The sequence below is a fragment of the Chinchilla lanigera genome, unplaced genomic scaffold (genome assembly GCF_000276665.1).
Source record: "Chinchilla lanigera isolate Chin_1 unplaced genomic scaffold, ChiLan1.0 scaffold00069, whole genome shotgun sequence".
In the NCBI taxonomy this organism is placed as follows: Eukaryota; Metazoa; Chordata; class Mammalia; order Rodentia; family Chinchillidae; genus Chinchilla; species Chinchilla lanigera.
In genome coordinates this window covers 6,035,504-6,048,051 of record NW_004955470.1, presented here as the reverse complement: position 1 = coordinate 6,048,051, position 12,548 = coordinate 6,035,504, and the positions used below count along the sequence as shown (strand labels likewise).

The 12,548-nt window shown below is 41.9% G+C and overlaps 1 protein-coding gene across 1 annotated transcript in view; it reads left to right on the top strand.

Moving 5' to 3' along the window:
- Aff3 (AF4/FMR2 family, member 3) overlaps nucleotides 1–12,548 on the top strand; it is a 383,610-nt gene that overhangs the window by 135,710 nt on the left and 235,352 nt on the right. The window contains exon 6 of the mRNA XM_005400832.1: nucleotides 11,714–11,761. Coding sequence (XP_005400889.1) covers nucleotides 11,714–11,761 — 48 coding nt within the window. The remainder of the gene's footprint in view (nucleotides 1–11,713; nucleotides 11,762–12,548) is intronic.

The following is a 12,548-nucleotide window of genomic DNA, read 5'->3' as shown; positions in this document are numbered from 1 at the left end:
AGCCTCACTGCTTTTCTTCAGTGTGAGGGTGCCCTCACTTGCCACGTCTCCCAGCCTGTGACTTGGGTTCAATGTCTTCATGTCTTCGGGCCGGGACTAGTCTAAGAGCTGTAGATATTAAACCTTCACAAATGGGGGACGTGAAATTAATGTTGAGGTGGACACTCCGCTACATCTAGAGGGGGTGGTTTGCGCTAATTTCTGTGAAGTGTTGGTGGGTTATATGTTGAGTAACACATTCTGCCTCTTGGCTCATAGATGCAATGAGAGCTGAAGACACACTTTTATTGCTATAACTACACACCTAGCAAGCATTTCAGGCTTCCCTGAGTAGGTCTTTATAGCTGCTAGAGTTTCCTGGGAAGGAAGCAGCAGCTTCATCTCTGCGGAATGAAAACTTCATTGCTCGAAAGCCAGAGTTACAACAGGAGCTAAGAAGCGAGAGCCTTTGTACTTCCCTCCTCTGAGCCGTGGTTGTGCCACCGCGGAGCTCAGGAGAGGCCACAGACAGTGCTCAAAGCAGGGGATAAAGGGCTGTGAAGGGCAAGCCCAGGACAGAGACAGGCATGAAAAAGTTTTATAATGTTTTGCCCACTGACCTTCACAATACACCATAGAAATCCTACGTGCAGGTAAGATTTGAGAAACCAGGGACAAAAGATGAAAGACAGCAGCTGGAATTTATCAGCATCATGGTAGGGTTAGTCAAGGCCAGCAAAGCTGCAGAATGGCGGTGCACTCTCAGTGCTTGCTTGTTGCCTTTCTTTGGAAAACCCTGCCTGTCTTGTATGAAGATTATTTATGATTTTTTTCCTAACACGAGGCTTTGCCTGTGACTTAGTCCATTTTGTGTTGCTTTAAGAAAATAGCTGAGGCTAGGAACTTTATAAAGTAAATAAGTTTATTTGGATCCTATGGAGACTGGAGGGTCCAAATGGCACTGCAACAGTGTCCTGGTGCGGGTGACTTGGCAGGAAATCAGGAAGGAAGTTTGAGCCCTTTTTTATAACAGTGGCCTTTTAACTGATAAGACATCCATGGTGGCCGCGTAACTGTTCTCCTTCCCATGATGAGTATGTCCACTTTCCTCGATCACCTCTCAGATCAGGAAATCATTTCTCCATTTTGCCCCTCATTCTGTATCCCTTCAGCTTTCAGCTTAGCGCATGGTAGACAGGAAAAATACCATCGTTACTTACAACCGTGAAGTTGTCACTGCGGAAGAGAAAACACTGCAGACTTAGAGCAAGGAGGAGAACTAGGGGAGGATGCTCTTCAACTATGTTTTAACCTATGTCTTCGTTATCAGAGGTAGTGTGTTCCTGAAATGAACAGATTGCATACATAATGCCCCATCCACACTTACAGGCCCTGTTGTAATTTTTCCCATAATATCTCATCCTCTAGTGTTCTCTTTAATTTATTTTATTATCTCTTTGTCTCTTCTTATTAAAACATAAACTCCATGAAGACAGGCATTTTTGTTTGTTTTATTTCTTTAAGAACATCTAACAACATGCTAGCTACATTGTAAGCACACAATAAATAGTTTTTGTTCAATCTTCTGAAGCCTGGTAATTCAGTTAGCTACCAATCCGTATAACCGTCCAAATAACTAATGCATAGATTTCCATTCTAGGAGATGTCTAAGACCTTGACAGATCCTTTGAAAAAATCTAGACAGTCTAGAAGTCAGATTAGGCTTTATCTTGTCATCTTTTAATTTTATTCCTTCTCACGCTGTACGGTCTACCTAAGCCATGGCCAGCCTTGCCTTTTACTCCTCAGACTACCTTGTAGATATTTTTTGGCCCCCCTCTTAGGTTGTAAGTTATACTAAATAGTCTAGGTTGCTCATTCTTTTACTTTCACTAAGGTTCTGGGTGTCCTTTATTTTCACCTTAAGGAAATCATTTCTCAAAATTATTTCTTTTCTCAGTGCTGGAAATCAAGAGTCAAACATTGCATGTTGTTCTTTGGTAGTCATTATGTTGGACAGGATGGCTGATAAATGAGTGATTTTTTTTCTTTCTCTGTAAGCATTTAAGCCATGAGTATTAGATAGAAAACAATTGACGATTTTCATTTACACTTTCTGATTTAATTTGACTGCTCTTGCTAGTATTTATCACAAAATTATCATACTTCGTTATGTTATTCCAACCTCATCTTGGGGGTGTTTTAATTAGACTTTTGGTCTGGTTTTGGTAAACACGGTTAACAATTTTCTTCACTGAATATCGAAATTCTTGATGCGGAAATGTGCCTTAGGGTCAGCGCTCTGTGATAGTAGCCTCTTGAGAGAAGGCAGAGAAGCGAAAGGTCGTAAAACCAGCAAGTGGCCTAAGGAAGTGCTTTTCTTCCCATCTTTTCCCAAAGGGGCGATGTCTGCTTTCCGTGCAGCCTTGCCGTCATCACTGCGGCGTATTTCTAGTGTGGTGACTATTTCTCATCAGCCTTTTCATTTTAGAAAGCTTCTTTTTCATCCTTTTGGGGGGCAGCTCTGTGGGACTTCTGACACTCGTGAGGGTCCAAAGATAGAAACATTATCTTATCACAGGCTCCACTCAGGCTTTTGAATAGTGACAGAAAGCCGTCTGGTGTCGCGGTACAAGGGACACGGGGAACTGAAGAAATCTCTGTCCTTCCTGAGCCGCCCAGCAAGGATCATCGCATGGCTTTGACTGATGACATTTCTCGTGGAAATTCAGCAGTCAGAGTCACTTCCGGGGTGCATCCCCAGGCCAGCCCTGAAAGAGGAGAGGCTTAGTATGGGATTAGTATCCAGGTGCATCCCCTGGCACCCCAAGTTCCAGAAGCCAGCAGATTCACCCTCACTTGTGCTGAGACCACACACTGTTTGCCCAGGAACAGAGCATTTTATGGGAGTGGAGGTGGGGGAGAAATCCATTACCGCTCTAGAAGAAGGCTCTCCTTACAAGTGCCCTGCAGAGATTCCCCAAAACTGACACAAAACTACACCAGTGGAGTCAAGAATGCAAATGCCATGAAGGTCTACAATAAAAGAAGAAAAAATATCTTTCAACACGGTATTATACATAGATTGATTTCAAAAGAGAAAACTTTGAGTATGGAAAAATTCCTACCAGCTAACAAAAGTATAGACCAGCTTCGGAGTCATGTTGCCCAGGGCTGCCCACTCCGTCCCAGAGCTCTCTCCCCTGCTCTCCTGCTGGTCGCTGCTGTACTTATTTATTCAGCGTGTATTTATAGCACACCTCCTCCAAGAGCATCGGGAGAAAGAGCCGATGTTGAGTACGCAGAATAAATTCTTCCCTGGGGGTCAGACTGACCTCACACCTAGTGGGGAAGGTCAGAGGATAGTGGAGAGAGAGGGTGACTCACAGAGAACGTGAAACATAAGGGGTTATTTGTGAGTTTTTTCTTTCGATCTGTTGGCTAAATGCTTAAATAAAATTAACAGAATATACCAAAGAGAATACAGATTTAGCATCCCCAATCTGAAGTCCAAACCCGAACTTTCTTTTTTTTTGTCTTTTTGAGACAGGGTCTGGCAATATAGTTAGGCTGGCCTCAAACTCACGGCAATCCTCCTGTCTCAGCCTCCTAAGTGCTGGGTTTACAGGCATTTGCCACCACGCCCAGATAAAATGCCAACCTGTTACAGGATGTTACAACCTGTTACAAATGGAAAATTGGAAACCTGATCTCATGTGGTGGGTTGCAGCTAGAGTACACAAAATTATTTTAAAAATACATAGAATATCTGTGTGTTGTATACGTATACCAACTCCCCACGATAAGTGTAGTCATTGTGTGCTACAAAAATGTATGAATGAAAATAAAAATATATTTTAAAAAATGTACCCTCCATCTACATGGCTAAGGTGTACCTGAAACAAGAATTACGCGATTGGGCTTCGTCCCTATCCCTGAGGTATCTCATTACGTATATGCAAATGTCCCAGAACCATAAACCAGAAACGCTTGTTCTCTGAAGTATTTTGGGCAAGGAATTCCCCACCTGTGCCGTCAAACACTATTTCCAATAGCCATTTCTGTTCATGGCTAAAAAAATAATTGATTATGTATCTTCCTGCAGAACACAGGTAGAGCAGTCCCGAGTATCTTTCACTGGTGGATTCCTTCAGCCACATCAGACTTGACTCTTTCCATCTCACAAGCCCTCGTGTTCAGAATTTCATGATTAGAGAAAAAAAAACTTGTTTCTAACTGTCTTAGTTTCTTGTTTCTCGTTGCTGAGGCAAAATACCCGACATTGACAATTAAGTGAGGAGAGGGTTATTTAGCTTGCAGTTCCTGGCAGTTTCAGTCTGTAATCAGCGGGCTCCAAGGGAGGGTGGCAGGGCACAGGGCAACAGTTCAGGGTGGCAGAAGACAGAGAAGCAGCAAGAGCAAAGGGAGAGAAAGGGGACAAGCCTTTCCCTCCCTTATATTGTAAGCAGGATACCCCGCCGCCCGGGGCGATGTAGCACTCACACCGTCTCCGTGCCCTCCTCTTGCACAGGATGAGGATGTGAGTCACTTATTTAAACTTCTCAAATTGGCACAGTGTACACTGATCATAAATAATAACGGAGGGGCTGGGGATTTAGCTCAGGGGCACATTGCCTGCCTGGCAAGCACAAGGTTGTGAGTTTGATTCCTGGTACCGGAAAAAACAACAACAACAACAAAAATAATAATAATGGAATGTGTTTTCTTGTACATTTGTCTCTACCCTGTGAGGAAGAAGAAAAGAACATGCTATAGGGATACCCTATCAGGAACCTTCAGTTATCCACTACCACATTCTTGTTAGGTTGTGGAGCAGATAAATAGGGCAGGATGAGATTCAGGAAGATGCTGGGGAGGGATGGGCACAGCCAGAGACCTCGCTGACTTCTGCCTTAATGTGAGAGTCCAGTGGGGCCCTGCTGTCATGTCTGCCTGAGCCTGCAGGTCTTACTCTTGCATGAAGTAATACTTGAGATGAAAGAACACGGAGGTCTTGAGTTCTTGTCAGTGTCAATTACAAGTAGGAAGCGTGTGTTCGCTGCCACATCCTTGTGGTTCCTTTGCCCTGCGTTGACAGGGCAGGGTGGAAGATGACCCTGATACAGTTCTTGGCACGTGAATGGGACGTGACCCGGTGGAAAAGCACTCAGTGTCAATGAGTAACCAAGATGTAAAGTCACTGTCCCGGGTTCTAATCTCTTTATACTATTAATAGGTTTTCAACAAGGTCAGAACACTGGTAGATCACTTAACTTCCTGCAAGCCAAATGCGCTTATCCATACAAGCTCAGATTGAGATCACTAATTCTATTATACTAATAATATCATAATTGAAAGTCCTTTTCTATGACCAAGAATCTGATAGAAAATCAATTATTGCAGGGTGAGTATCCCTATCTGAAATGCTCAGAACCAGAAGTGTTTTGGAATTTGGGTGTTTTTCAGATTTTGCAATATTTGCATATAGGTATATAAGTATATATGTAAATATGATACTTCATTATATATACCACTATGTATACCTCATTATATACATATATATAGATATATATTACTCGCTCTAGATATATACCTCATCAGGTAGATAGATATGATTCCTCACTATGTATATGGGGATGGATCCCAAGTCTGAAGATGAAATTCAATTATGTTTCATACACACTTTATACACGTAGCCTTAGGTAATTTTGTACAATACTTTTACACGCTTACATTTTGACTGTGACCTGTTACATGAGATCAGGTCTCCAGCTTTCTACTTGTGACATCCTATCAGTGCTCCAGAAGTTCTAAATGTCAGATTGACATTTTAGATCAGAGGTGTTCCACCTGCAACACTTTGCTAATGTTGCCTACCAGTGAAAGGCTATATACTTTCTCTTTGAGTTACAGGTACCAAGGCAAGGATTGGGGAAGTCAGATGACGTGTTGTTTCTATGCTAATGAATGTAAGCTTAATTTTAATGAAATAAATACCTAAATATTGATGCTCTAAGAATTTGTCATTAATATAACTGGTGATTTGTTGTCATTTATTGGTTTATTTGTTTTGGGTTTTTTTTGCACAAACCAAAAACATCCTGATAAAGTAGATGACTGCCTTGATTATTTATAAAGTTCAGCATCTTAATTTTTCAAAGTCAGGTTTTCTTTTTGAAAGTATGTTGGCCACTTTCACTCAATGTTCGTGCAGTAGACATCGTGGAAAACCTACTAGCTTGTACTAAGTGCTCTTATAAACTGTCCGTAAACATGTAAATGAGAGGGTTCACTATAAAATCAAGAAGACAGGACCCACAAACTCTTTCTCATTTATTCTTTTCATGTGCTTTGTAGTACAGTGCAGTTTGAGTGACCTTTCTTCAAAATGCAGAGGTCTAAAGCTGTTGCAGGTTTCAGATGCTTTTGGATTTTGGAGTACTTACATATGCATAATGAGGTGACTTGGAATGGAACCGAAGTCCAAATACAAAATTCATTTCTATTTCATATATACTTATATGCATAAGGTAATTTTATGCAACACTGTAAATCTGTACGTTTTGACTGTGAGGTTATATGTGGAATTTTATGAGGCTCCTCATCTTGTGACATTAAACATGGAATTTTCCCCTTGTAGCCATCATAGCAGCACTCACAAACTTTTGGATTCTGAAGCTTTTCAGATTTTTGGTTTAGGGATGCCTAAGCTACATTTGTTAATACTGTAAAGTCACATTAAAAAGTTAATGTATGGGAGGCAGAGAAATGGGGAGAAACCATTTAATGAGTGTAAGGTCCTTACATGAAGTGTTTTGGATTTTTATAGGTAAATGATCAAAAATCAGTAAGTTGAGATAATCATAGTTTTACTTCTTTTCTCTACTGATGTAATACTTCCCAAGGGCTCTAATATAAAATGTTAAACCCCTTTTGCATTCCTGAGTGAAAACCTACCAATTCTTGTGAAATTTTTCTATTAATGGGGATTGAAGCCAGGGCTTTCACATTAAGCTACATGCTCACCCACCTTTTTTTTTATTTTGAGACAGTTTCTCACAAAGTCACTAAGTTATCCAAGCTGAGCTTGAATCTGTGATCCTCCTGCCTCCACTTCCCAGCGTGCTGGGATTATAAGAGTGCACTACAGCTTCTGACTTCTTGTAATATTTTATTGAATTATATTGGTTAATAATTTATTGAAGCTTTTACATTTATTTTCATAAGGGGTATTGATCAATTCTCTTTTGTTAGGTTTTTCTACTAACAATAAAATGCTTAGCTTTCCATGACTTTCTCCTCTGGGAGAGAAAATACATGGGGATTAGTTTCCCCTTAAACATCTGAAATACTTTATTTGAAAACCATCTGGTTGAAGTTGCATGTAAAGGTAATTTTTATTTTATTTTATTTTATTTGTATTCTCAGGGTTAAGAGAGTTTTTTCGGAGTTGCCAACTTTTTGAAGTTTTTTATATATTGACATTGTGTTCTACTGTAACATTACTATCCTCTTATAATTATACTTTCCATATAAGTTATTGTATCTCTCTATCTCAAATTATGTTTTACTTAGTCTTTTTTATTAATAGATTTATACATAACTTTTCTACTGGTACAGGTAGCTGGGGTTCTTTTTTCTTTAGGAAACTATATTTTCGCTTTGTAGATTCTCCTTATTCTTTATCCTACATACATTTTGTTTCTCCTCGTTTGTAATTTTGTCCTACTGTTGTCTTTTGTACTAATGTGTACTTCTGTTTAGATAATAATAAACGTTTAACTTACTGTTTAGCACATACATGTCCTTTGCAAAAAAATAGTGAAAACTTGGAGAGTATGAAGAAAGCCCTCAGGGAGTCTCATAATTTTATTTTGCTGTGTTTTAACATTAATTTCCATGCATATAAAGAATGATTTGGGTGTGGCTTCTGTTGTATTTCAAAAAGTCTAGAAGATCGTTATGTCCATAATACATTTAATTCATAGCTTTGGTAAATTCGTGCGTAAGGCGTCCGGACTGTAAAACCATTATTCTTTGGAAGTTTTGAAGCTTTTTCTGCAGCTGAGATCTAAGTGGTGCAAAATCATTTCAGGACTTCCCACTTCGGGAACTATCTCGCGCATCATGAGAAGGTGGAATTTCCTCTTAGCAGTCTAAGTTTATTGTATCTACTAATTGAGCCTTGCTTGATTCTTTGTTCAAATTCTCTATTTCTTTATGTATTTTTTGGGTAGTTCCCTTTGCGTATTAGGAAAAACAGAGGTGGACTGAAGATTTCCAACCATCCTAGTTTTCTTCCTTTTCTTCTAATATATCTTACTTTGATGCTCTGTTCACGCTCTGGCCATTCTGTCCTTCTCCTGTATGTTGCTGAATGTGCTTTTCCCTAAGATTTGTCCTTTAGTTGACGTTAATATCTCCAGTGTGCTGTCACTTTGTTTGCATTTTCATGATTTACCTTTGGACATCCTCTGTGTTTCTGGTATTGCCTTTGCCTATTTTTCTCTGGGATAGAAATGATGATGATGATTGGGACGGCCGTGACAGCGGGACCACAGCGGCTGTGTAGAGCCCCCTGGGTATGCTGAGCAGTGCAGTACAGAGAGGGCTGAGCATTGCCAAAGCCGGGGTTCCAGCAGCGGGTATTGGAGCCCAGTGCAGGCCTTGCAAGGGAACCTGTGGGGTTGGGTGTAGAGGAGCTGAATTTGGAAGACAGCTCCTGGCTGCTTCCTTTTTAGGTGACCTTGTCCCTAAGGGTCGGGCTGAGAACAGCATGGTAGAGATGGGGCCTCCCATAGAATTATGACAACTCCCGAACTCAGGCATAGGTCCCACATGCTGCTTTGGTGGCAGGACAGCACTCCTAATTTTTTTTTTTTTTAATCTCAGATTTACAATAATAATAAAATACATTTTAAAGACAGTTCTGTGGGAGTATTTAGACGTGTGCATGGGAGAAATCATTTCTAAATGCCCCAGGGTCTTTTGAGTGCTTTCAGACAAATGAAGGTTGTGTGATTTTTTAAAAGAATCGCATTTCAGAATGAAAGGTCCATGTGTGTGATGAGGAGGAGCTAAACTATTTTCAGAAGCTAGGATGTGCAGTTCATCTTTGTGATAAAATGCCATTTCCCACTGATTTAAGTCTTGCTCCTTCCAGGGCTCTGTGCTTGGCATGGTAATTAGGGACTTCCGCAGTCAGGGATGGGACGCTCCTGGTGAGTTCCTGAGCCCCGCTTTCCCACAGCTTAGCTCCCTACATCTCCCTGGCAGCGTGCAGTGCGTGCGTTTCAGGGGTTGGATCTGGGGGAGCGCGCATGACAGGCAAGGCCGCAGAGAGGAGAATCAGCCGGGATGCTAGTTTTTAATTGAAGTTTAGTTGGAGGTTCACTGAGGTGAGACTGTTATGACACATTTCAAGACGGAACGATAGGAAAATGAGCTGGATTCATCAAAGTCGGAGTAAATACGGAGCAACAGCTCAGCAACTCAGCATGAAATAACAGCTACAGGCCCTCGAAAAGATCCAGAGTAATTAAAATTTACATTGTGCAGCCCTCCTTCTCAGTGGGTACCTTTCCAAGGGAAGCAATAATTTTATTGTGAAAAACATAAACACAAATTTGGAGATGTAAATTACACGCACATTTTAATTTTGTGCATAAACGTGGAAAGTTTTCAAGATGTAAACACAATCAGTGCACAACTGTAGTGGAAACCGGCTTTGCAAAAGGCCTTGGGAAAGCAAAGCCCCGAGACTTTCCTCCGCCTCTGCCCCTTCCGTGGATTTGGAAACAGAGGAGGTGGGATTCTATACTCCAATTTCTGAGGGCACAAACCTTCAGCTCTGATTATTTAATGCAATAGGAAGGATAGCAGTTCTGACCCTTTCTGTCTGCTTTCTCTCCCATCTCCTCTCCCCTTGGTTTACACATGTGATAGTGGAGGTTAATGAGTAAAAGACAAAGTATTAGATATCTTGCATCATGGGAAGAAGGAGGAAATTTACTAAACACTATCTGAATTCTTTCATTTCCTTTATGCATGAAAGTTACCTCAAGTTGAGCCAGTCTTAAGGATTAAGCGTAAGGAAATAGCGTGAGATAGTAGAAAATGCACTGAACCAGTAGTGGGAAAAAAAAGTTTATGGCTTCTGCCTTGACCATCCATTGCTGCATGAACGATTTTGGAACAAGTCCTTCACTTCCCAGGGCCACAGTTTATGTTAAAGTCATTATGCGGGCCTGAGGTGAGCTCCGGGTACCTTCCCACTCAGAATTTCTGCAACATGGTACCCTGTGGATCCACTCCAACCCACATGGAGCCCTGGAGAGCCAAACCAATATAGAGCCTTTCTTGAGTCCTTGGGGAAAATGCTCCTGAGGAGACCAAGGTGTTCCTTGGGAAAATCTGTTCAGGCTATGACTTAAGGCCAGGACTTCATGACAGTGCTGTTGGAAGTCTCACTTTGGCACCTTCGCAGTACCAATGCTTATGGTTAGAGCTGCCACTGAGATGACCCCGTGTGATAATCCTCCACTGTCACCAGGGACAATGAAAGTATTGAACGGTACATCTCTGTGTGCATTCCCTTATCAGAATAGGGTACTGGAGATTTATAGGATTATAGAGAGAGAGCTCATCGTAAGAGCAACCTGTGATTTATATAAACCACAGCAAATGTAGAGCAGGTGTGGTTTTCAGAGGAAATTTGGCTTTAAGAATTAAACTTGAAGTCTAATTTGAAGAGTCTTTAGTACCTTGTTGTGTCTGGGTAGTTCCACCAAGAGAATGAATGTGGAGTCAAGTTTTCCTTGAAAATAGAAAGTATGTTGAGAGTTTAGCATCTGCTCTGCCATCATGTTCCACAGTAGGGATACTTTGGGACTTGGAAGTAGAATAAGAAAAATGGTTGTGGATTTGGAGATAGGTTTTAAAGAAGGAGCTGAAGGAGTTGAGAATGAGGTCTTTCCAAGGGACTGCTGAGTCTAGATCAGTCTCCGTCATCTAGCCTTTGTGATGGAAGCTTCGGGCTTCCCTTTGACAAGCAAATACGCTGAAGTTCCCTAGGGGAGAGGATGGATTTCAGGTGCAGTCTTTGGGAGCAAGGAATGCTTCTGGAAGGGAAAAGGTCTGTGTCTGAGGACGGGCATTCTGCATTCCAGGCCCTGCTCTTGCACATGCAAACTTTCTGGCCCTCAGTTTGGAGACTTGGGCAAACCACTTATTCTAGGTAGAAGGACCATTCTGCCCCCAGGAAAAGGGTTGGGGAGTGCCAGGCATGGGCTTTGGTAGAACCTTGTCATCTCTAAAACTCCTAGCTCTGATTCCTCTGAGAACTACAAGGGAGAAATTCATTTGCTCTTCATCCTCCCTCTGTTGTCGGATGTTGTTGCATGCCCGTGCTATGGAAAGCACGCTGGGAATGAAGCAGAGCCCCTGAGCCACTGGAGTGTGTTCCAGAGGGAGTGGGCTGGGTTGGAGAGGCCATCTCTGAATTGCAGCAGGGAAGGGCAGGGATAAGGGAGCAGACGCCACTGTGGGTGCTTCCCCTGGCCGTAATGGAAGCCACCCCTAAGGCAAGGGGTCTCTCAGTCAGCCCCAGCCATGTCCTTCTCTTGGCCTAAAACTATTGTTTCTCCCACTAATTTGGAAGCTTTCAAGTTATTTTCTCTCTGTGACCATAAATCTGTTCTCCCAGGCTTAATTTTTTTTTTTCCTTTGCTTTCAGGAGAGTAGATCTGGAGAAAGCAACAGCTGTGTGGAAGAAATAATCCGGGTAAGAATATTCTTTTCAAAATCTTATCCATGTTTTCGGCACAAATGCCTAGTAGGAGCCATGTGTCCATGTTATCACAGGGAGCCCACAGGGGTTTGTTGATTGACATTCACCTGTTTTAAGGGCAGTCGCATCAGTTGCCTATACGACACTTCATGAAACAACACTTTCCGTAGAAATTTCAGAGTCCGCCCCTTACGGGAGCCTGTATGCGAGCTAAGGTGGTGCTATATGAAAGCAGAAGGACAGACTTCAGATGAGAAATACCAAGGTGTCCACAGGTGGATGTGCTGTTTGTCACCCTGCTTTCAAGAGTATCTGTTAACAGTCTGTACTTCCTGAGTCAGGCAGAGTTGCCTTGTTACATTTCTCTGAACCTTTGTTAGACTCAGAAGTATCTGACAAAGAGGTAATGCTCAGAGTTTGAAACTTTATTTCTGTGTCGTCTTGCATGTCATTCGGTTCCCTGGTACTGGTACTCTCTGCTCGCCTGCACCTTGCCCCATCACCCTCCTTGGCATGCATTCCCCCATGAGCCAGCTTCACACACACACTTACAGGCTGGTTGGGATGCTGTGCCACATGAGGGTTTCCCTGAACGTCCCAGCTTGTAATCAGGAAGTTGTCATCAGCCCATCGTTTTTCTGCACTCATATTTTTTCAGGAGGGTAACCTAATAATTTACAGTTCTCAGAAAACTGGTACTACATGGGGCAGAACACCAAGACAAACTGGATGAAATGTATGGTCTGTCCCTAATAAAGAAAAGACTGACACCCAAAAAAAA